General features: G+C 40.7%; 3 protein-coding genes across 6 annotated transcripts; all 3 read left to right on the forward strand.

Annotated features, from left to right (window-relative positions):
• The first annotated feature begins 1,302 nt into the window (after nt 1–1,302).
• LOC117760731 (TBC1 domain family member 24-like) lies at nt 1,303–6,645 on the forward strand. Of its 2 annotated transcripts, none has more exons than XM_034583979.1 (11): nt 1,303–1,575; nt 1,796–2,001; nt 2,115–2,376; nt 2,465–2,581; nt 3,450–3,866; nt 3,956–4,195; nt 4,390–4,545; nt 5,371–5,434; nt 5,553–5,651; nt 5,789–6,098; nt 6,184–6,645. In XM_034583979.1, exons 1-11 carry the CDS (start codon nt 1,370–1,372, stop codon nt 6,357–6,359), a joined length of 2,253 nt encoding a protein of 750 aa, XP_034439870.1. In that variant the 5' UTR covers nt 1,303–1,369; the 3' UTR covers nt 6,360–6,645. The 2 variants fall into 2 exon arrangements, with proteins under 2 accessions (XP_034439870.1, XP_034439880.1); XM_034583989.1 differs by having other exon boundaries at nt 2,468–2,581.
• An 887-nt stretch (nt 6,646–7,532) lies between these two features.
• Nucleotides 7,533–10,947, forward strand: LOC117760736 (zinc finger protein 436-like). 3 transcript variants are annotated; one of them, XM_034584013.1, is made up of 3 exons: nt 7,533–7,745; nt 9,292–9,348; nt 9,454–10,947. In XM_034584013.1, exons 2-3 carry the CDS (start codon nt 9,300–9,302, stop codon nt 10,554–10,556), a joined length of 1,152 nt encoding a protein of 383 aa, XP_034439904.1. In that variant the 5' UTR covers nt 7,533–7,745; nt 9,292–9,299; the 3' UTR covers nt 10,557–10,947. The 3 variants fall into 3 exon arrangements, with proteins under 3 accessions (XP_034439904.1, XP_034439895.1, XP_034439913.1); XM_034584004.1 differs by having other exon boundaries at nt 7,537–7,664; XM_034584022.1 differs by having other exon boundaries at nt 7,547–7,682; nt 9,291–9,348.
• A 1,672-nt stretch (nt 10,948–12,619) lies between these two features.
• On the forward strand, nt 12,620–24,587 carry cfap52 (cilia and flagella associated protein 52). Its single transcript, XM_034584048.1, has 14 exons — nt 12,620–12,897; nt 13,414–13,613; nt 13,835–13,971; nt 14,074–14,202; nt 14,292–14,391; nt 14,682–14,798; nt 15,190–15,290; nt 15,429–15,599; nt 16,563–16,711; nt 16,935–17,080; nt 17,561–17,712; nt 19,980–20,082; nt 23,805–23,916; nt 24,204–24,587. Exons 1-14 carry the CDS (start codon nt 12,837–12,839, stop codon nt 24,383–24,385), a joined length of 1,860 nt encoding a protein of 619 aa, XP_034439939.1. The 5' UTR covers nt 12,620–12,836; the 3' UTR covers nt 24,386–24,587.
• The last annotated feature ends 806 nt before the right edge of the window (nt 24,588–25,393 follow it).

The raw sequence follows: 25,393 nt of genomic DNA on the forward strand, positions 1-25,393 counted from the left end.
GAGATGAGATGGAGCAGAGAGAAGAAGTGGAGAAGGAGAAAAAGGCGAATCAGTGCTCAAAGAAGAGAGGGATGATTAGACGTTTCCCTTCACCCATTCTTACCTCACCCACTCCTTCCCTCCTTGGCCCCGCCACCCTCACCCTTTTCCTACTCCTCAAAACAAACCCCTCCCCCGTTCCCCCTTTGTACAATATTATTAATATTTTAATGATGTGAATGTTGTAAATATGTTAAATTTTGTGAATAAATATAACTAATACAGTAACATCTACCTCTGTCTTTCTGAATATAGATACAGGATTCATGGCCCTGATCAATTAACACAGTGTTGGAGTGAAACAAATCATAATAATGTTACTTGAGAAAAGTTTATAGATTTCATATTTAGATCATAGATAGCATGTATGTTTACATTTGGAGCACTTTCTTAGCAAATTATTCATGATTTAAAAAAGTAGTATGTTTACTGTGAGTATTTATTACTTGCACACAACCCCATTCTACTTTTCCTCTTATTTTAATGGAAGAGGTGTTAATTAAGTCAACCTTTAAGAAAGAGCATCCATTTTTGTTTAAAAGCCTCTGAGCAACATGGCAGGTTACACAGAAAATAAAAATAAACTGGTAAATTCACTTGAAGCAATGACAGCATGCTTCCTCCACTCATGGAGGCTTGAGAGTTTGTTTTCGACTCGATTCCATGTGACGCCCACATATGAGATAAGTACGTGTGGAGGTTTTATGTTTCACAACCAAACAGTAGTCGTGTTTGGATCAAAACAAATATCTGTTGTGTAGAATAATAAGCTTTGGAAGAGTTCTTGGAATAGATTCAGTTGGCATTTCAATGAGACACCTGCAGCAGGTTCACAGAAAGAACATGATTACACACCTCTTATCGACTACCTTATTCGGATTAATGCACGTTTTGATAAATTTCGCTGCAAAAAAAAAAAGTTTCAAAATACAGCATTAAGCAATGTGTTAATACCGATAGCAACCAGGTGAATGTTCTGTGTTACATTATTAACATTGTTATTAGTGTAAGGTTATTTAAAGGACATTTCACGTCATGTGTTTTTTAAAGAGGTGCCTGTGTTTTGTCATGTGATCTGGGTATTTTTATTTCTTGTATTTTGGATCAGACCCTGATTTCGCTGTGCATGACGTCCAGAGATGGATTGCTCTCTTCTCAGAAATAGACGCTGTTCACTCTCTGTGACTAAAATCACCACAAACAAACCCTGCTCGTCTCACATGGCCACAGCCCACAGGCTTATATAAAGCCCTGATCCTCGCTGTGTGCAGTAGATACCAGGAGTCGCGTTACCTTCAAACCTGCTCCTCTTTGAAGAATAAGTCCGGACATGATTGACATCTCGAGAACACCAGAATTCTCCAATTGTGGAAATATGAATTCGATCTCAGTCCACACGTCCTCTGACCAAGACTTGGACAGTATCATAGGAGGCAGAAACAGGCAGAGATCTCACTCCTATTACAGCCTAGAGGAAAACAAGAACTATGGTGTGCAGACGCAGACAGAGCAAACCTGTCCAAGACCTCGCTCCAGGTATGTTTTTGCTTTTACATAAATAAATAAACTTTTAAATCCAGATCATGTCAGTTATTAGAGCAGGGATCAACAAGCTTGTTTACTTACATTTGTGTGGATTTGTGTTTTAGTGTTGGAGCAAAATTGCAAGATAGATCATGGCACAACACATAAACAGACACAAAAGAGTATAAGTACTATTGAATAGATCATTAACACTGCATCAACTGCTCAACAGGTCTTTTTACAGTTATGAGGCGTCAGAGCTTAGCAGCAACAATGACGTGGGAAACTTCAACAGGTTCAGTCCTCTGAGGCAGAGAGCAAGTTCCCTACAACTACATCAAAAGGAGAATAAAGACAGGGAGGGAGCTGGTGTTCGAGTCACCGCCAAGAAGTCCAAGTCTAAACCAAACAAGTTGTCACCCTCTGGAGAACTTAATGGTACTGAAATAATGTTTTATAATGACGTGATATTTGAAAATTGCACAAACAGAAACAAACAGTGTTTAGGAAAATACAAATTAAAGGTATGTTTGCATGTTCTGCTTGTGTAGGCAGTAAAGGCAATCTCAAGTCAGTGTCGATGATAACCATCTCCGAGTCGGACAACTGGGAGATTAGTTCCAACTCGGGAATGAAGTATGGACAGTTTGTGGACTGGGAGAAGATCGATCCTGAAGCTGCACAAAGGTACCAGCAGATCCTGAGGAGCGAGCACCAGCAGCTGAAAACCATGGGCCGAGAGGGATTCTGGGCCACGCCGCACACACTGAGGGCCAAGGCTTACTATCACATCATTCACAGCATCAACTGCAGGTAAAGATAAAGCACCCTAAACATCATAAATTCAATATGTTACCTTTCCGTCAAATCATCTAATTGTGGACTGATGTGATATCTGCAGCAGGGCTATCACCTCAGACAGAGACGTTTACTATGATCTGGCCAAGAAGCTCTTTGGAGAACAGAAGATCAGCCCCCACCCAGTCCCAGAGTACATGGAGGGAGAGGAAATACCAAGGTACTCTTTTGGTATAACATTTGTTCAAGTATCCTGGACATGCTGCTATAATACATTTATGTTTCACCAAGTGTGACAACAATTACAAAATAATTCCATTAACTCTCAATATAACTGTGGCCCTTAGCGAGATTTTGATCAGAAGAGTGTAGTGACCATTATGGGATTAAAGAATGAAAAGTTGTTGCTCTCTGTCGTATTTGTCAAATACTTTTACATTAAAGTCTCAGCGATTGGAGCTTCAAAAATAAAATGTATGATGTCCGAATAATAATAAAACTTAATTTCTTATCTAAACAAGGTCACCAGTTAAAATCAGGTATTAAATAGATAACATATAAAAATGTGTTTTGTATGTATAGTGTTGGCAAATCTAATCTCCTCAGGCGAGGACTTCCAGGGTCCTCGGGTCCTAGAGGCAAACCCTGGTCACCCTTAGTTACCAGCCTTGATTTAGGAAAGTGTTGGTTAGAAGATCTGAGATTACGATTTGTAGATTAAAGGGAGTTAGCAGCTCTGTAATATAACTGGGGGCAAGACTTTACTGAGCTTTAAAAGTCATTAAAGGAATCCTAAAATCAATCCTGGATTTAACCGTCAGCCAATGAAGGGAGGCAAGAAATATGAGCCCTACACTTGGTGTTGTTTAAAATACAAGCAGCAGCTTTCTATATGACGGTACATGTAAAAAGTACATTGCCGTATTCCAGGCGTGAGAAGACAAAGGCATGAATAATCTTTTCCAGGTCAGGAAAAGACAGAGCTGATTAGATTTTTGGCTATTTATGGTTACATGGGCTTCAAAAAATTATTTTACGTATCACATGTGTTATAATATCCACTTACTGTGTTTGCTCTTTCCTTGCAGATACTGTCTGAACAAAGCTGGGCTGAACTCTGTTAAGAAGATTCTTCTTTGCCTCGGCAAACACTTACCGGACATGAACTTTTGCCCCATCCTGCCTGCGTTGGTCTCCCTCATCCTCCACTTCAGCCAGGATGAAGCCGAGTGTTTCTACAGCGTCTCCAGACTCATCACTTACAATGACCCCAACAAGCGCTACATCGACCAGAGCTTCCTCACCTACCGCGCCTCCTGTATGACCTTTGGCGACCTTGCAAACAGGTGTTGCCGCGGCATCCGTAAGCTCATCGCTAGCTCTCACCAAAACCTCTTTGAATTTTACTCGGACTGGATCATGTGGATTTTTGCTTACCTTCCCTTCACATACGCCATCAGAGTGCTGGACGTCTACCTCCTGGAAGGCTACAAGGTCCTATACAGGTTTGCAGCTGCGACTTTTTCACAACAATACTCACAACAATATGATTCCTCATGACATAACCACAACTTCACAATCTTTCAATTTGAAGGGTGGCATTGGCTCTGCTCAGCCTCTACAAAGTGTCCGTGTCGTCTCGAGTGGCCGACGTGGAGGACTTCAGAACGGACATGAAAAGGTTTGTGCAGAATGTTGCTCGCCACTGCACGGTGGAGAAGCTTCTGGAGCGGGCCTTCGGGATTCCGATGGCCACGCGGAGAGAGCTCAACCTCCTGTTCAATGCCAACAAGGACTTTCTCATGCAAAAAGGTGTCAGCATCCACCAGAACAGGTTGGTTCATACAGAAACTGATGTAGATCAGCCAGGGAGTAGTATCTCCTGATGAAATGTATGTAATGTACAGAACGTTTTATGATAAACAGCATTTGTGAAAACGCACAAGCTATGTGTGATTTCAAATGTTCCAACAGATCCAATTCGAATCCCAGTTTCTCATGTCATTACTATTTTGAATGTTCCCAAAGGCAGACGGTGGAGACAGTGGACTTCTCAAACTTCAGCTCCAGTGTTGTGACAGGGACTGAGATGAGAGTCGTCTGGGCCTGGATACCTGAGCGCTTTGCCCTTTTCAGTCCCATTAGGCTGTTTAGTACGGCTGAACACGGCAGAAGCCTTGCCTCGTAAGTAACTTTTATTCAATGATATAATCCCACTGAGAAACTATCAATGACACTAAGAGCTGTTGTTACGGACATGATTAATGACCTGAGGGGCCTCTTCCACTGTCAAAATCTTTCTATCTTGTCATCCCATACTTTAATTAAATAAGGTCAGGTCACTATGGATCAATAACCACTGAACACCTTGTCGCAGCACTTTCCCAGCTCTAGTTACGCAACAGAAAGAGGCGCTGTGTTTTCACTGTCAACATGTTTGCTTTGAGTGAGAATGTCAGGTGACTTACAGTTCACTGGTGGCAAATGTATATGTAAACAATTGCTTGAAGTTGAAACCAATACTTCCTACATGAGTGTTTAGCCACTGATTATTTTGTTACACACTGTGTAGTAAATTAAAGAAATCAAATGCTGTATTGAGAAAATGATAAACTCTTTTCTCGTTTGAGTTTGGAAATTTTAACATTGAAAGATCTTAAATTTCAACCTTCCACCTTCTCTTAATAATAACACAGCTTGAGCGACATGGATTTTTAGGGGCCAATGCCAATATTAGGGAGTCAAAATAATGGTGACACCAATCAGACAGTAAATGAATAAATAACTAAGTAATTAACTAAATAAATAAATATGTTGACAATGATTCCTAAAATGTTGTTTACAAACATGATATTCCAAAATGTCTGAGAAAGCTAACTGATAAATTGCTTAGCTCTGCTAAATAATAAAGGTCTATTATTGTTTTATGAGCTTGGTTTTGTTTTCAGTGAAGCTGCAGTTTATTTGATGTTAAAAACAACACATGGGTATATGTTTTCTCTCACATAGACTCTATTCACATGTGGAGGGACACGAACCAGCAGTGTTGATGATCAAAACTGTCGATGAAGAGGTAACATGACATGTTGTTACACTTTAATCTCAGATTTGCATTTTAAATGCCGTGATGCTAATAATGATGATAATACATTTTATGTGGTGATAATATATTCATATTTCTCATTTCACAGGTCTTTGGGGCCTTACTGTCAACAGATATGACAGAGAGAACAAAACATGACCATGAGGGACTTACATATTTTGGAACTGGGGAATGTTTTGTGTTTACGGTGAGACATACTCCTGCAAATAAGAGAATTTTTGTGTTAACTTCAAATTTATTCATGCAGTATGTTCACTGTAATTCACTGGAATGCCTTCCAAACTGGAACTGAGTGTCAAATAAGAAATGCGATTGCTCTTTCAGCTTCGTCCCAGCATGGAGCACTACCAGCAGGCTATGATCAACATCATGACCAGAAGAGCTTCCCCACAGCAGGTTCGCATCAGCAACAGCACCCCCTCCCAGGTGTCCATAAGCGGCAGCTCGCCAATCACCTCCGCCACAGCTGCCACAAATTTGACCTGTCCTGCCGGGACCCCCCAGGACCCCAGCTACCTGACCATTCCCTTCACTGCCCCGTCAGAGGAGCCCACGACTGCTAAAGAGCCAAAGAGACCCAAGGGACAACAAGCCTACATGTTCATAGCAGGAAACGACAGAAAGCTCATCATTGGTATATCAATTGCTGATATTATCAGACTAAAAGAACACATAGGCCTCTAAGCTGTAAGTACTGATGTATTTATTTCTTCTTATAGGTGGCGATGGGGGTCATGCTCTCTGCCTGCAGGAAGACCTTGAGGGAGGATACACAGAGCATTGTGACACATTCAAGAGCATCCCACTCTGCAAGGGATATTTCAAGATCCAATCCCTGGAAGTGTGGGGCATCCAGAACTCTATTTCCTTTTCCCACTCTTTGCCCTCTCAGTAAAAAAAAAAAAAAGGGAAAAAAAGAGAGAGAGGGAGAGTAGTAACTGTGTAACTTTTGCATCGCAACGCAGAACCAGTTTTTGTTGATGCTGTTTCATTGGACTGGATTTTTTTAATGTATTTGTCTTTATTTATTTTGAGAAATGCAAATTTCTGCACATATTGAGAGGCAATGGAGGGAGATTTGACTTGACTTGATGTCTGCAGGTCAAGTTCCTATGTATACCATATATAACTGAGCTTTACAAGCTTGCATACACAATGGTTCGCAGGATTATAAAGTGTAAGGAGTGAAAGCAACTGCACCAAAACAAAACCCCTCAGCATTTTATCAGAGATGGAAGGATGAAACATGATATTAAGTCAAGCATGTTGAAACGTGCTTTGCCATGATGAATTTAGGAATATAAATAAGTACTTTGAACATTAAATTAAATTGAACTGTTTGATGGACTCAAATTGAAACTTTTTAACGAGTTTAGAAATATTGAGTGTAAACGTATGTATTTCCAATATACTGTATGAAAACCTCTGCTGCGTTCTAATGCTGTTGGAAGTGAGCGCTTGTTTTGGGGGGTTGGGGATCAGATCAAACATGTAAACAAACCAGCACAGATAACAAAAATGAATGAAACAATGTCAACAATAAAAATACCAGTAAGGCTGCATTCCACTGTGAATCAGTGTATGGTTTGGAAGTATCTACTGTATCCGTGGTCAGTTTAACTTGGTCAATAATCTTTTAACTAAAATGAATTGTGCACTTTCTTAGCACAATTTAATAACAGCACAAAGCAGGGACGTGTTGCATGAAGAGGATTATTAAAAATGTAAATAAAACAACTTTATACGATTTTACACAGGGTATTTGAGGGCATCATGTATAAACTGCAAATAAGATTCATATAAACGTATACAGTTACATACAAAGAGAAGGTATAAGGCCAGAGTACATATATAAAGTTATATACAGTGTTGGTATCATGCAGGAGAACTCAAGCCCACACAAACTGCAGTCCACATAAAAACCCACAACTCCTCACATTAGATATTATATATATGACCCGCCCCTACATTGCCGCTGATTGGGTTAGATTTATACATCAAAGTGATGATTGGTTAAAATCCGGGGAGAACCTCAGCGTGCACCAATCACAGGCGGAGACTGGTCGGGTGTCCGCCCACCAGGATGGGAAAGAGAATAACGCAGTTCACGCTGTAGCGAGCTGCAGCCATTAGCTTTATTTCACCATGAAACAGGCCCCGGTTAAAGCGCTGCGGGAGAGAGATGTGACAGCCGTTGCTTGTAAGGATTATTAGAGAGGTGGGAGTCCAACTCGTAGGCCCTGTTCGTTTTCTTAACGGGTTATTGAGCCAACGCGACAAGGTTAGCTTCGGGCTAAGTTAGCTAGTGTTGCTCGGGTCTGTTTGTGTGCATGCGTGTGTCCCGAATACTCACTCACCGACCCTCCGTTTAACAGCCTGTGCGGCGGTACGACAGCTAACGTTAACCCTCGTGCTAACATCTATTGTTAACACACAAGCTGCACTGCTAATGCTCAGACGTGACATCATGTTTACACGATCAGCTCTGAGTCAGCTCGGACTAACTTGCAATTAAAGGCGCTCCCTATAACAGCGTCTCCTAAATCCTTAATTGAAATACAGTTTATTGTTTAGCATTACATCAGGGATTGGCGACACGTCTGATTTACAGTTAAAAGTCAAACGCTTAAGTAGTCATGTGAAATTAGGGAGATTTAATTGTTGGAAAAATCCTCCCACAGTGGGTTTTACCTTCATTTGTCCTTGATACCATTAACACGGCATGCTTTACTTTATCTAAATATGAATGAGACTTCCCCAGAGGGCTGGCTCACAGCATGAGGAGACGGCTCAGGTCAACTTGAGCGTCAGTTCTGCCTTATGTGCAGGACAGATATGGGTTTGAAATGCTCTTTCTCTCTGATCCCTCAGTGTGAACATACAAGAAGACAAAACATATAAGTGTGCTATCACATTAAGACACAAGCACACAACATAAAGTCGTTGAAAGGCACAGTGCAGATAGGATGTAAGTAGTGCAACTGAGATGGTGCAGAAATGGATTGAGAAGTGCAAAATACTTCATTGGAAAGTAATCTTCATGGGACCTTGTTGAAATGTTGTCACCCTAATGCCTTTATTTCAATATTGTCATGACGTTATTGTCCTGTCATCTATATCATAGCACCAGCTCTTCTGCATGCCTTCTACACAAATACAATAAGACTGTGCAAATGTTGAAGGTCCAGTGTGTAGGATTCATGAAATCTATTCATAGTGTTGTTTTCATTTGTATATACGATCACCATACTTTTTGTTACTTTGGAATTAACCTTTATATCTTTATATCAAGTGCATGTCCTCTTCCAGGGAGGCTGCCATGTTGCACCACCATTTTTCTACAGTAACACAGATTGGACAAACCAAGTACTGTATCTAGAGAGGACCATTAGTGTCTTTATGATACATGAAGCCCACTGTAGATTATTCTACACACTTAAAAAAAAGTGAGGGCTGAGTGGAGGGGGTACTCAGTTGGTTGCCATCTGCAAAATCACCTCTAGCTGCCACTTAATCCTACACACTGGTGCTTCAAATGATTTCAGATGTATCTTTATTAGTGTATATCAAGACATCAGCTGTTAAATGTCCCTCTAACAATGTATCTTAGAGACAAAAATACAAGCAGATGAAGCCATAACACTTTTGCTCATATTTGGTGTTTATGTTGAAACAAAATCCATCAATATCAGAGCTCCTCAATATTTACATCTATCAGCCCAAAGACATCTAGCATCGCTCGGGCTACAGTATACAAATCTGAGAAGAACACTGAGTCACTGCTGTACAATACTAATAGGAGTTTTTTGTTGTTGTACATAAATAGGCTGCAGTCATGGGACCAGACACCACTTCTGACACTAAAACAGAATCTTCAGAGGAAAGTAAGTGTTGATGCTTCTTCATATCTAATAATAAATCCGACTGTTCAACCAGTTCACTGAGTAAAGTATTAAGAGGTTTTTCTTTTTTGTGTGATTGTTCATCAGGTCCGGGAGAAATCCTCGTGAAGGAAATCTCAGAATCGGATTCCACTGACACAGAGGACTCTAAGCCGCTAGCTAGCAGCACTAAAGACAAGTGTTACCCTTGCTCCACCTGTGGGAAGGTATTTGACAGACCATCAAAGCTAGAAAGGCACAAACCTGTGCACACAAGGACGCCTAAGACTCTTCATCAGTGTCAGCACTGTGACAAGAGTTTCACTCAAGAAGAGAAGCTGATCCGACACCAGAATTGCCACAATAGGACTAACAAGCATCCCTGCCCTGACTGTGGAAAGATTTTCAACAGGCCTTCAAAGCTAGAGAGGCACAAGCGCACACACTCAAAGAAACCGAAAGTGCCTCATCAGTGTTCATACTGCAAGAAGACGTTCAGCAAACTGAACAAACTTATCCGTCACAAGCGGATGCACACGGGGGAGAAGCCTTTCACCTGCTCCATCTGTGGGAAAGGATTCTCTGAGTCAGGTCACTGCAAAGCACATGAAAAGACACACGAGGAGCAACCGGAAAAGCCTCACTGCTGCCCGGACTGCGGGATGCGTTTCTTCAAGGCCTCAGAGGTCCGTCGGCACTTCCGCTCCCACTCTGGGGAGAAACCCTTCAGATGCAGTGTGTGTGAAAGTTGCTTCTCCCGTTCAGAAGGGCTTAAAAGACACATGAGGAGGCACACAGGGGAACGACCATACAAATGTGTTATCTGCAGGAAAGGATTTTACTCTCGTCAGGATATGAATATTCATGGATTGACCCACTCGGGAGAGAAACCGCATCTTTGCCCCGTGTGTGGAAAAGGCTTCTCACAGCTGGGCAACATGAAAGAGCATGAACAAAATGTTCACATTAAATCAGAGAAGTATATTTGCAATGAATGTGGGGCAACCTTCACACGGTACAAGTCTCTGATAAAACATCAGCGGACGCACACGGGAGAAAGACCCTATCTGTGCCTCACCTGTGGTCGCAAGTTTTCATGGAGCCATTCTCTAAGCAGACACCAGAGGACACACGTGCATGGACAGACGTCGATGGAAATGTCCAAAGACACATTAAGTTTGGAAGGAGCCTCTGAGAATCCCAGTAGTTGAAAAAGAATATTACTGGAGAGAACATTTTGTTAGCAATTTGCCAATTTGTGGTGTATTGAGAACAAATTTTAAATTTTTGTAATGATTCACTTTGCTGCTCACGGAAATCCTTAGCATGGGGTTTCCGATTCGCTTCTACCAGTATTTTTATGATACAATCCTGTAGGTACATTTCTGGCATTTGTTTATTATTGAACTATGTTGGCAGTAGAAATGAATGTTTGCCTAGAATAAGGATTCCCCAACCCTGGACGAACACAGATCAGGTGGCTGTTCTGTCCAGCACAGTTTCTGGGTAGCTCTGTTTACGTCTTCCTCTCATGACAAATGTTTATTTGTCTAAAAATAGCATGGATGATATCTCATACACTATCATGTTTCAATCTTTTTTATTTCTTAGCCATCTTCCCAGAATAGATAATTTAATGCCAAAAATCTGTAAATTTTGTAATCATGTATCAAATTATCATTATTATTATTTTGATTGAACTTCTACCAAATGGTTAATGCTGTACTGCCAGAGCAGAAAGGTGTTGGTACACTGTATTTGACTTTAGTTGACCTTGCTCTACTCTTGGGAAACACCTACCAATGAGATTGCAGATAGACCTGTGGCCTGAAGTGCATCAGCTTCACTGAGACAGTGAACAATGGTTCCATCTGTTCAGTGCAGCAGATGTTTTCCTCCAGTACGAGTTGTGTATAATTAAAATGAATATCAAACTTTGTCTTTCTCATTTCAATTAGATTTTTCACAAAGTGTATTGCATATATCATGGGCTGTATTTTGTAATTGTAAATGCTCTGTATTTGTCTAGTCTCGATGACCCATTGAAGTTCTTTATAGTACAGTTTTTGCCAGTCACCATTCATACAGTGCAACTATGTTCAGCACTTTCTCAATGGGAAGGGTTCAGTTTCATGCCCGATGAAAGTTGGCATGCAGAGGAAGACAGGGACTGAACCGACGACTGATCCACAGCCACCCAATGCAGACATAGTATCTCACTGCCAACAGATACATTGCATTGTATTGTAGAATGCTTCATTGTAATAGCATTAACAATGGGCCTTGTATGTTTTAGATACATATTCAAGTAATGTGCTCAAATTAAATTTTAATTGTGAAATGAACTTTGACCTACAAAAATCTACCTGGAACATTATTTCTTATAGAAAATATAGCCACCAATAAAATCTTTTCATACAATATCTTGTATAGGTTTTTTACATTGTGTCCCTGAACTTTACCAACTGACTAACAGACAGCGTTGTGTTACGTTTGGAGTTTAGTTTTGAAGTTTTTTGTGCATTGTTTGGAGGCATCTGCCTCTGCTGCCACACTGTCTGCACTGCTGCTTTCACACCAGAGAAGTTGATAACTCATAAAAATATCTTCAAGTTGAAGGACTAAAAATATGTCTATTTTAAATGTTCTTATGGATGTTAGTTTATTTAACTAAGAGTCCTTGGAGAAGGCCTGAGATCCCGTCATAAGGAAAAGATTTGGGCCAGTTGAGTGAGTATATATATAAATGGAGAGTGCAGTGTGCCTGGTTCTACCGTTACTAAAACCTTGTTCCTTTGAGGTATTTCCATCTACTATGGTACAGTTGCCGTCAATAAATTGCCACATGAGCAGTGGCATCTCTGTGCATCAATGCTATCATGGAGTTATTCACCATCTTAAGTAGAATTTAAGGCAAGGATAACAATGTACATTTCTCCTTTGGTTCATAACAGTTCACTCAGGCACAGTATCAGTCACACTGTAACTGATACTGGGAATACAGTCTTTGAGTTCTTACCTATCCATAGAAACCAATAACATGAATCTGATAGATGATGAGCTTTTCTTGATTCATTTTGAGTCCAACCCCCTGAGAACTAATGAACCATCCAATAATCTTTCATAAACCTGTATTTATCTCATTTCATACATCACAAACAGCTTTAGTGGCTCTCAGCCTCCAAACAGTGTGGCAACAAAGGCAGCTGCCTTTACACATCAGTGGCAGCTTCTGTTGACACCGGAAGTGCCTCGGCGAGCTGCCGCTGCCACGACTCGAGCTCGCTGTCTCTCGCAAACTGACGTTACCTAGCAACAGTCTGGGGACACAAGCTACCGCTGCCACCATTTGAGTTAGCCCTCACTGCAGTTTGCTGAGGCACAGGAGCTACCTGAGCTGTTAGACACTTTACTTTGCTGGATAAATGTACTTTTATTGATGAAAGTAACCTCACAAAGTATCTTTACACTCAGAGAAAGTAGAAGTAGCCATGGCCGATAAAACACAAGGAGTCACTCAACTTGAACTGGAGGCTGTCATTGGCTTCAATGGTAAGTTTTCTAACCAACTTCCAATGGTTTCTAGTTGATGCTGAGCTAATGCTAATGCTAATGTGTGATCATGAAACAATACATAAATACGGGAAGACTGGTCGTCCATGTTATATCGGATGTATGACTCAGGATCTTGGGTAGAGTATTTAACGAACAATGTCAGTTGTGACCTATATACAGTCTATGGTTGTGACCCTCCACAGTTGTTGTTCCTCATTATAATGTAAGATTAGATGCTGCTCCCTCCATGGAGATCATCTCCAAGAGATCAGAGCCACAGTCCTTTCATCTTATCTGCGACCTTCCAGTTTGCTGCTATCAGTCTTCTAGCTGTCATGCATCCCGTTGTTAGAATTTGTTTGTTGTGTTTGGACCGGGTTCCTTTAACAGAATAATTCAAAAGGCACAAAGAACAGTTATCACCAACGATGATCGCAAACAGTTTATTTTGTCTTCAGTTTCTGTATTAAAACATGTCAAATCTTACAGTATGCCACCCTTTCATTTCATCAGGACACGTGTTTTCTGGCTTGAACGTACACCCAGACAGAGAGCACCTCATCTATCCTCTGGGATCCACGGTCATTCTGAAGAGTCTCACAGATGGAAAGCAGGAGTTCCTCCATGGACACACAAACAATATATCCTGTATTTCAGTGTCCAACAGTGGATCGTATATTGCCTCTGGACAGGTCAACTTCATGGGCTTTGAGGTAACATAATGTCAAAGTTTCTAGTTTGGATTAGGATAACTCACTAAATTCCCATTATCATCAATTACCTGTTTGATTTATCCTTTTGATGTGTGGTACATAAGGAAAGAGTCATTCTTGTTTGCATCAACACAATGTGGACTTGAAGGATGGAAAAACACATTTATCACTTGGAACATTTAGAAGAATTATTTACATGTTTACCCCTATGGTTTACCCAGGCTGCAGTTATTATCTGGGACTATACACAGCGATCAATCCATGCCCAGCTGAACCTCCACAAGGCGAAGGTAGAGGCGCTGTCCTTCTCTCCGAACGACAAGTACCTGGTGTCCCTCGGGGGTCAGGATGATGGCCGGTAAACATCATGTTTGGTCTAACTTGTGCTCCTAAATTGACTCAGCTGTACAAATTCTCGATTTTGTTGAGTGTGTGATGTGTGTTTTCTGTGTGTTTTCAGCATCATCGTTTGGGATATTGAGACCAAGCAGTTCATCTGTGGAAGCCCAGCCTCAGCTAATAGTTCTGGTCACTGCTTCACTCTGCAGTACTCGAATACCAATGACAACGTCTTTGTTTCTGCTGGGAAGTGAGTGAATGGTGTTCCCTGTTAATGTGGCTTTGATGTTTGTATCTGCAACCATTTTAAATATCTTTTTTTTTGGGGGGGGGGGACAGTGGAACACTGCGAGTCTGGGAGCTGAACCTCACCAACCGGAAGATCACAGCCACAGAGTGTCAGACAGGAAAGCTCAGGAGGATGGTGAAGTGTATAGAGGTATGAGGCTGTGAGAGTTTTTCATTCACATCATATTGTTTATCCAGCTTATTAAACTACTTTTAACCACTTTGATGTTTATCTGAGTTTTGCTTAATGGCTTTTGTCAGTTTGACTGCTGATACAACTGTTGTAGTCCCATTTGGGGAGATATACAGCCACTAAAGAATGCACACAAGCACACCACTGAATGGGATATCACACACTTTCATGAAATAAAAAACTTATAGTCCACTAGATATGATATTAAGATAGCATTGGTCAGGTTGACTTGTTTGTATATCACACAGATCTCAGAGGACGATCAGTTCATTTTCTGTGGCACTACCAGTGGAGACATAATGAAGATCAACCTGAATTCGAGGCACCTGAGTGACTGTGGTCCAGTTAAATCAAAATACAGCCTGGTAAGTCAGCCTCATGAGGCGCAACACGGGTCATTTCAGCTGTTGTTCACTTGCACTGTCATGTTTCCTGCTTTGTAAATCGAGCTGATACCGTTTTCCTGTTTGAACGCTCCTTGGAAAATATATGCAATGGTTGATATTGTGAAGTTTATTTGATCAGCAGCTGTAATTTCTCCATTTGTTTGTATGCTCCATTTATTCTTTTATTTATAAAGTGTGGTAGCTTTTAGGTTATACGTCCTGTAGGTAATTCACACAGCTCTTCAATATTCGACCAGATCTTTGTAGATAGATTGATCAATCAGCTTGCATCAAAGAACTAGTAATTTGAGAAGTGATATATTGTTTGTGTACATAATACGTCATTTAAAGTCATGCCTTTTCTGTGCAGGGGGTCAGTGTCCTGAAAATACTGAAGTCTGGGTACCTACTTCTAGGATCTGGATCCGGTACCATCACTCTGTGTTCCAGTACTACCTTCAAAATTCTCAAGTGAGTCCTAAAACTGTATCATTATATCATGTATATATGCACAGACACACAAACACACACAATGGTATTCTGTCCTCTCTGCGCAGAATACTGTTGTAATGTTAACTGTTTAACTTTTGATCTCTTTTCCCACATTAGGAAAGTTCAGGTGGAAAAGGGGGTGACCTCCATTGCTTTAAGAGGAGAAGGCGACCAGTTCTATGTTGGGACAGAGGCTGCTCAGATGCATCGCATCAGTTACGTGGACTTCGAAGCTGAACTCGTGTCCAGCAGCCACACCAGTGCTGTCAAGGACGTAGCCATTCCTTTGTAAGTAAGAGACAGAGAGGAAGAGAGGAAGAGAGAGTAAAATGACTTCTGGCCTTGTTTCAGCTTTAATAATTGACTGGTAAATGTCGTGCACTGTTTAAATTCAGTCTTGTTTATATTATACTCAATTGTAATCATGAAAGCCTCTTACAAAATGTCTATACAACCTCCAAACAAAGAAATATCAAATAGCTTCCACTTCAGATGTGTTGTATTGTATAAGTTTGCATTGGCATTTGTTGTCTGATTCCGCATTTTCAATCTGTTCACATTTGTCGTGGAAAAAACTTTAGTACTTCACTGTTTTTCTCAAGCTTGTCATGCAGCGAAGGTGAACTTTGCAAGCAGACAACATCATACCAGCGTGTATTGGATGCCTCTAATTTAGAGTCAGACAGAAACAGACCTGGTGCTATATTTCAGTAACTATCACAACAAGTAATTCAGCCAGTCAGCATATTGTTATGTTATTTTGCCCCCTGGCTGAATAATTCCCTACCAGTCACAAATCCTTCCTCTTGCAGGTAAACGATATGCACCCAAGGGAAATCCTCTGATATTCTGTAGAACAACAAAACTAAATCTTTCCTAATATTACATGAACATATAGTGATGATTCCTAAACCTCTAATGTGACTAGTTGTATTTCTTTCTTTGGCAAAAAAACGTGACCTTTTAACTTTTTTAAAAACTTTAAATTTCTTCTTGTGCATAACTTCAGTACCACATTGTGCTCACTAGAGGGTGACATATGAATGCCTCATCCATGTCACTCCATTTTGAGTTTAGAAAAACTGTTTTAACTGTAGATATATTGTACATAGACGTGGGTTTGAATCTAACTTTATAATATAAATAATTTTATGGATATCTGGTTGCCTTTAATCAATTAGTATTATTTTATAAAAGGTAGTTATAACCCACATTCACTTCACTAAAATTCTTTTTTTGTTTTTCTGCCAGGGGAACCTCTGAATTATTTGGAACCTGCTCTGAGCAGGACATCAAGCTGTGGCACATTGACAACCCTAAAGAGCTGCTGTGCATAACTGTACCCAACATGACCTGCAATGCCCTGGACTTCATGGCTAATGGACAAAGCATCATTAGTGGTGAGAATCAGGGAGAGATGTCTGTAAACAACACACTGGAGCTTACTGCTCCAAGGCTCTGTTTTTGTTTCTTGATGTGAACTGTAGTTCAGCCTTGTTTATATTGGTCACTGGTGGGCATGAACCACTAACACCTCTGCTAATATTATACTATTTTACCTACTGAAATCAAACTTATCTTTTTGATGGAAGATCGCTTTGAAAGTATGTCTCTATTTTCCAGCATGGAACGATGGTGGGATTCGTCAGTTTGGGCCAGAAAGCGGTCGGCTCATGCTCATCATTAACAATGCACACAAAAAGGGGGTGACATCCATCGCTGGCACCAGGGACTCCAAGAGGATCATCAGTGGAGGGGGAGACGGAAAGGTCAGGAGTCATTAACAGTGATATGCTTCAAACTAATACTTCAGTTTCCTCATCAAGTAAAAATAAAAAACATAGCAACACATTCTAATTCTCCAAATATCATGATAATAAATAGATTTTACAATTTCAGTACCCACCAATCCTTCCAAGATGTGCAGTAAACAGCTGGTTACTCAACACATTATCTTCTGGACATTTTCGTTTTAAATAGAGTTTTAAAAAGAGTTGCTTTGCTTTAATCTATTGTAATTCTATGGTACAGATGCAGGGCTATTGTGCACAAACACAAATATTTTAACATGTGTGTTCAATACATTGAGACTGCATTATAACAGATTTACAAAAGAAAGACAGCATATAGTTGTACTATGCCATTGCATTACAAATCACTGAAAGAAAGACAAGGGAGTATTTTAATATGAATAATATCTGATGTACAAAAGCATATCCTGTGAGGCTTAATGGGTTCTCCTATTGTAGGTGCGTGTGTGGGAGCTGCAGAAACAAGGCCATCGACTGCTGGAGACCATGACAAAGCACAAAGGCCCTGTGACTTGTATCCAAATCAAGAGCGACGACAGTGAGTGTGTCTCTGTCAGCACTGATGGTTCCTGCATCATCTGGGACCTTGTGTGAGTAGCTCATCTGCATATACGCAAACACATGTGAACTTCAATTCACAGAGCAAAAACTTAAACACCCATTTCACACATACTGTATTAACTTTATTCTTGTATAATTAGTGAATACAGTACTCTCCTGGGTTTTCTAATTCATTTTTAGTTTATGTTAGTGGTTGTAGGAAATGCAATACAATCCTGTGATTCATTGGTCAAATGTTAATTCCACCCATAACCTCAAAGTGGGTGAATCTTAAATTAGAGTTTTCTAACACTCAGCTGGGTCTATTTAGCTGAGAGGACATGAATTGATAGATATTTAATTAGATATAAAATGTCTAATAAGAATAATAAGGCGATGAACTTGTGAAGATACCCTCTATGCAAATATTCCCACAGAATTTGGTCAAAATCCGTCCATGTGCTGTTGAGTTATATTGTACACACACACACACACACACACACACACACACACACACACACACACACACACACACACACACACACACACACACACACACACACACACACACACACACACAGACACAGACACACACACAGGTGAAAACAGTAACCTACTTGTTCAGCGCAAGCAGGGTAATTACATTATCCAGTACTCGATTGCTAATGATATACATAACCACCAGAAAAAGAAATGACAATAGAAAATCGAGAGCACTGCCTCAAGGTCTGAGCTGCTATGAGAGAGCAATGCTGAAGTTGTCCCTTGGTGTCTGGCTCGTATAATAGGATTCAAAAGAAAAAATCCTGGGCTTCAGAAAGCTTTAAATCCTTCAATCCATGGGCTTCTTCTGTGAAGAGAATAAAACCTTTAAAAACTCTGACAGTGGTTGAATTATGAGTGATTCTCCTCTTCGATGAATAAGTCGGTGGATTAAAGGGCAGCCGGGGCTTTTGGTATGATTACTAACAAGCTGATGGAGAAAAGAATATTAGACAGACAAGAGCCAACAAAAAGGATGGGGAACCTTTTTTACAATCAAGGGCCACTTACATTTAACATCCTTTGAGGGCCATTCAGATGCAGACTAAATAACTGAAAACATCAATCTATCCCTCTTATGTAATAACTAGACCTGCCTTTCTTTTGTCAAAGAGGGTTTTTTTCAGTGTCAGTTTTGAAATAACTGCTCACAGCAGTAGGTTGTCCCAAACAAAGATGTAAACTTTGGTGCTCGTCTCCTCCGAATGGTGTAAATCTTCAGGCCGTACATAACTTTATAGATTTCGGGCAGAGGGAGGTTGTTGTTCGAAAAACTTTGAGTTTGTCGTTGTTTTGGAGCTCAATGATTTCATGTTGTGGGTTGTCAGGCACGTCAGCTGGATCCATATTTAATGGCGTAGCAAATATTTTCAGTTCCTTTTTGTTTACTTTTCATCCACGCAAAAAAAAAAAGGCCTGAAGGAGTTTTGCATATGCAGACATGATAGCAGGTTTAAATTGTTCTTGCAGAGAAGGAAAACGCACAGTGTTTGCAAACAATGATGCACAGTTTGACTTTGTCGAGTCCTCACAGCTCCGCAGCAGCAAAAAGGCTCCTTCAGTTTTACATCTGTATGAGGTTTCAACTTCTTAGCGTCTTAGCTTGTTCACTAGAAAACCTGCCTGTGTGACATTGTCTCTGCCACAGTGTTAAATCCAGCTAACAATCCGGTTTATCACGTTTCCAGCTGTCATGACGCTACATATTATTTTTCATCACGGCGACTGCATCCCCACAAACATTCAACAAATTTAATGGCGGAAAAAATTGAATTTTTTGTTTATGTCTGTGTATGTCTGGTGGTCAAATTGTCTCATAGCCGTAAGCAGACCAGAAGCTGGAGGTTTCCCACCCCTGGCCTAAATGAATCTGGACTGACACAATAATCTTTCTGTACAAAGAGGACATTTTGTTGGGGTTTGTGTGTGTGCATGTTTTCTCTGCAAGTGGGTTTGCAATACACTAGTTTCTTTTTTTTGTGTTTTCTTATAATTAGATTAATCTGTAACTATACAGAATGGCTTGTGTACCATAGCACACACACCCAAAGTTGATTAACAGTAGATGCTGGACAGAAGTGACGAAAACCAGAAGGCGAGGCAACTGTCACACCATTGACATGGCTCGTCTTCAGTAAACTGAAGTGGGCAGTTCATGGAGTGAGAACACCCCCAGCATAGATTATTTTTCAAGATTATGAGTGCACCTGTGAAACACCCTCCTCTGGAATTTCTTTAATCTCATCCTCTGGCTCTTCTGCATCTCTTCCTGTAGGCGATTCATGAGTCTTCAGATGATGGCCACCAACACGATGTGTAGGGCAGTGTGCTACCACCCAGAGGAACACCAGATCATTACCAGTGGCACGGACAGAAAGGTGAGCCTCCGGACTTTAACTCAGTACCTATAGTGCATAATAATTGTAGAGCCCAACTAGAGTAATCCATTACATTAATCTAAAAAATCCATCCATGTATCGGTCTTGGTTGGTTTTAGGCACTGGGATGTAAGAGCTGGTTAGCAAAGAATTCCCAGGGACTCATAACAGAGCCACTCATCCCTCGCAGGAAAAAAAACACAGTGATTGAAAATCCCTCTGTGTGCAAAGAGACTGACACTCGACAATCATAATCTAGATATCTCATTATGCTGTTATTGTCGTTATAATCTCCACTCAGTGAAAAGCCTGTCTCTCTTGTAAGATCAGCAGACTTGCACGAGCACACACACACTTGCGTGTCTGTAGATTAGCTCGAAAAGCTCCTAATTTGTTTCTAGGCTCAACATAATTAAGCCACCGTGTTGGCTGCTAGTCACTGTGGCAAAAACACTCAACACTCACACTCGGAGTCATTGTGATTAACTCAACACCACTTATTTACATAAGGTCACAAGTTCGCCGTGGCAGAGTGAAATGCTTATTTCCTTGATTGTGCACTTCATTCGCACCCTTTAAACCCCGCCACACACACCAGGCCCATACGGTTGCCTCCCCCCCGCACACTGGGAGGCGAGGACAAGTTGTGCTGATTAACTCAGCGCTGTGGATGTGCTGAGCGAGCGGAGTGAGAGAGAGAGAGTGAGAAGGAGGGATTCATGGGAGAGGAGAGAGATTGAGAGGAGTGCTGTGGTGTTCGTGCCTTCCTGCGGATGTGCCTATGCAACCCAAGCGCCAGCCAGATCCACCATCTGCTCATCCCAGGACACAGGCGCTCTGTCTAGGAAAACAAATACCAATGCTCTCTCTCTCTCTCTCTCTCTCTCTCTCTCTCTCTCTCTCTCCTTACTCCAAACGGCTAAGAAAAGGATGAGGAGAAAGAGAAAGAGAAAAATTGTGAACAATGATGATGATGCATGTTTACCTCCACCTAGAAGTTTATATTTCCATTGCTGTTTGTCTGTCTGCAAGTTTACGCAACTGGCCTCATTGATACAAGGACGGGCCGAGGGGTGCTGACTCTTCTCTGATGGTCAGGAATGATATAATTAGATTCAATAGATTTAATGTTTGATTTGCTAAGAGAAGATTTAGTTTTGATGGCTAACGTAAAATAGCACATATAATAGAATAGAATAGAATAGAAAGCCTTTATTGTATTGTACAACGAGAAGGGCATCCAAAGAGCACATACCTCCACCAAGGCTGATTGGCCACTTTATCAACATATTGCATATACATGTGTCAGATACATGTGCACAGAAATGTTCCGCAAACATCAAACATGTTTGTTACCATACAGTAAGTGAATAAATAGTTTTATGTTTTACCTGTTCATTGATACATATGAAGGATTTTCTACATAAAGATCTCTGCATTATTTCTTAAGTTTTTGTGTAATCTTACTTAATAACAACCAACAGCAAATGAAAACATAACCTCCTTGGCGGGGGTAAAAATACAATGAAATGAAGAGTGCTACATCTGGTTGGTTAAAGTGAAATAAAAGAAACAATAAACACAATTCATATATTATATCACATAGTTAAAACAACCTTTTATTAATAAAAAAAACAAATAAATATAAAGTGCCATAGCCAGCAGTTTACACAGTTCATAGTAGTTAGGTGTGATCTTAGATAACTGAGAACTTTGTGAGCCTCATTCTAACTCCACATTTAATGAACTCATTAGCTTAAGGCCTTAATGATGTAGCTCCTCTTGCTGAGCAGACTGTACTCAAGTCTTTCCTGGTAAGGAGGTGAGCTGCACCAACAGAAGCCCTGACATCTAAGACCTGCTCCCGCTCGCTGCATGTAATTAATTTACCTGGTGGCCCAGTGTCATGGCTGAGGGCCAGACCCCCAGGCTGAGGTGGAGGGAACACAGATGGGTCCAGACAACTCACACAAGCACGGGTCTCTAATAAGCTGCTGCACAGATGAGACGAGGGAGGTAAAGGTCGTGACTGCGGCCATGGAGGAAGGAATGCAAGGTGACATAGTAGAGGAATGAGGAGTGTCATTTTTGGCCACATTCGTATTTATACGGAATCCTTTGTGTAAACATTATTTTCCCGTACACAAAGAGAAGCTATGTAGTGGTGTTTTTTGGAGGTACGTCTTTGTTTGCTGTTTGTTGAAAACATTGCTTAAGTGGTCCCATGATAGTAAACACAACACACTCCTCAGCGGAATGAATTTGCATAATCTGTGCAGCTGTGAACTGTATATTCTGATCTGAGGCAAATAAGCAAGATTCATAAAAATAAAATAAAAAGATAACAGGACTTTCCATTTTTCGTTCACGATGAACCGTCTTCCCCTTTGCACGTGACTGGTGTTTCTCTTAGTTATGTTTTGCAAGGTTATTTAGTGGAAATATTAATATCGGCAGTGTGAGTAAGGCAGTCTGAGGCAGAGGAACGCTGTGGACTCAAACAGTCCCCACAGAAATGTTCCTGTGGCTTAAAAGGGCAGCTTATTGCTTTGAGAATCACTCTGCAGTTCTGAAACTATAAATAACATCCCTTTTTTTTTTTTTCCCACTGAGCCTTTTGTTCCTCTTTCATTCCAAAATAACCAACAGTATTTGATATGTCAGTCTGAGATTACATTTTCTCCTCCCCTAATGCATTATGGGCATGGACTTGCAGAGGAATGAAATCCTGTCTCAAAAGCCGTTGTCGTAAACGTTGGGCTTATTCGGAGCAGCTCTCGAAGTTTTACTTTTGAGCATAACCAACATATATGAAGCTGCATATGCTTTCTCTTAGTCATTTAATATAGTAAACAACTGTATACTGTTTATTAGCATCATGTGAGTCAGGCTATAGATTTAAATTAGATGTTTAAATTTGTTTTATGATACTTTAATCACTTGATGTGCGTTTTGCTATCTGATAACCCTGTGAATCCATCTGGCCCCTTTATTTACCTTTTATTACCTTAATGCTTTTAAGATCTAATCAGTTTTGGTGGTTTACAGTAAATACAGGGAGGAACCCTTGTTTGTGTCCTGTACTGTGATGATTCTGCTGCTGGTGCTATAAATAACTTCAGCTAACAAGTGCCTTTTTGTGAGACTGGATACTTTTGGCAGCTGTGAAGCCCCAGGGATGTTTAAATCTCATTCAAATCAGCAAACCTGTCTCACAAATAGTGTCTGACAGGCTGATAGAATCTGACCACAGATCTGCTCATTTCCATACAAAGTGAGAATAATGGAAGTTCAGTTTTAAGGTGTAATGTTGCATATTTCAGAATGTATATGATGATGTAATAGAACAAAACCATAACAAGGAGTTGTCATCAGCTTTATCGTCCGTGTAGTTTGTCTGTTCAACAGCTATTGCATGTTTCATCCACTAACATGAAGGAGGCGGGGTTTATGACCCATACTGCCGCCAGCCCCTAGGAGGCGATCTACACTATTTTGTTTCCTCTTTGTTTTCTTATATTATTTTACTTTACTTTACTTTACTTTACTTTACTTGATTCGATTCTATGCTACAAAAACAGTGAAGAAACGAGACACCACAATATCAGTGTACATCATACTTAACACACATATACACTGTTTCTCCCTTGACTTCCATAAACAATGCCGATAATGAACCCACCAACATTTGATCATTTATGTGTGTTTTGTGTTTGTCTCAGGTTGCCTACTGGGACGTGTACGAAGGTGCTACCATAAGAGAAGTGGAGGGCTCGCAGTCTGGGCCCATTAACGCCTTGCACATCTCCCAGGACGGCAAACACTTTGTGACGGGTACGGCCCATTACACCTCTGCTGCTTGTTGCATTGCTCATTTTATCAATTTACTCTATGTTTATATTTATCTATTTCCAATTAATATAATTGAACCAACTCCCCAAGCTCCTGGATTATTGTTGAATCAGTATTGTCTTGTCTCTGGTTATTTTTATGAGGCTTTTTTACACTTATACATTGAGTGTTTTCATCTCTTCAGAGCCTTTGTTTTCACTTCCTTGTCTAATGTTATAACACAAGCTTTGCTCAAACTTACTGATACATTTCTCTCCCTTCCTGACCAGGTGGAGAAGACAAGCTGGTGAAGGTGTGGGACTACATGGAAGGTGCAGTGACACACGTGGGGGTAGCTCATGGTGTCACTATCACCAGCATCAAGATCTGCTCCAACAACCGCACCTTAGTCAGCACCAGCGCAGACGGAGCCGTTCTCCGCTGGAGGTTCCCTCATCCGTCTTCCTCCTAATGTGACACTCCGTGAGGCAGCAGGAACTTTTAATCCAGTGCCACCACATTCCCACTGAAATGTATCAAACATTCTCCTGTAATCTTTCCTCTGACTTGGCAAATACTGTCATGAGAAACTGGTCTTACATTCTTACTTTGTCTTACAATGTTGTTACTCTCAGAGTAAGGAAATAAACATATTTTCATTCAGCATCAATTACTGCAGGTGTATAAAGCTGGTTCCTTTCTCAGGAGCAAAGGGACATCACACACAGACGAGATTGCACTTTTAGAGAAGTGTGGTCTCTACTGTGATATTCCACCCAGGAGCTGAATAGGTGGGAATCCACAGAGCGACACTTTACATGAATATGAAATTCATGTAGGCAGGAGAATATATTATTAACATCAAAGAGCGTGCGTTATGTGTCTTTAGACTGTTTGAGAACGGCAGGATTAATGACATTCTACATACTTTCACAGGGCTTTATTATACAGCACATTAAATGCATACTTTACTTTCGGGTGCGATTCCTCTGTCTGCAGTGGCAGAGGGAAGGAGGAGGCCCAGATTCGTGGCACTTAAACACATGGCTTCTGTCAGCTAATCTATCAGCGGGGATTCTCTAAGGATTCTGGATAAAGAGGGAGGCAACGCACAACAGAGAGCCTCCCAGACTGTCTCTGATCTGAACCCTTTCTCCTCATTATTCTTCGCATTGGCTTATCTAAATAATTAATAGCTCGCCCCTGCTTTCCCCAAAAAGTGAAATTACAAAGCTAGATCATAAACAAAGTCAGCAAAAACATCCCCGGATCAGTAAAATAGGGCATCTCTGTCTTTGACCCTCTTCCACCCTGCTTATGAACAGAGGAAAACTACAGTACAAGGAAAAACACAGAAACACACAGACTCCTAGTTTTACTCAGAACGTTATAATGGTGTATCTGTTTCCCAACAGCGCTGGAATAAGAGCATCAGAGGAATTATGAAAGTATTGGATTGTGCCCTGACTATCTATTTCAA

This window comes from Hippoglossus hippoglossus, chromosome 1, assembly GCF_009819705.1.
Source record: "Hippoglossus hippoglossus isolate fHipHip1 chromosome 1, fHipHip1.pri, whole genome shotgun sequence".
Classification (NCBI taxonomy): Eukaryota; Metazoa; Chordata; class Actinopteri; order Pleuronectiformes; family Pleuronectidae; genus Hippoglossus; species Hippoglossus hippoglossus.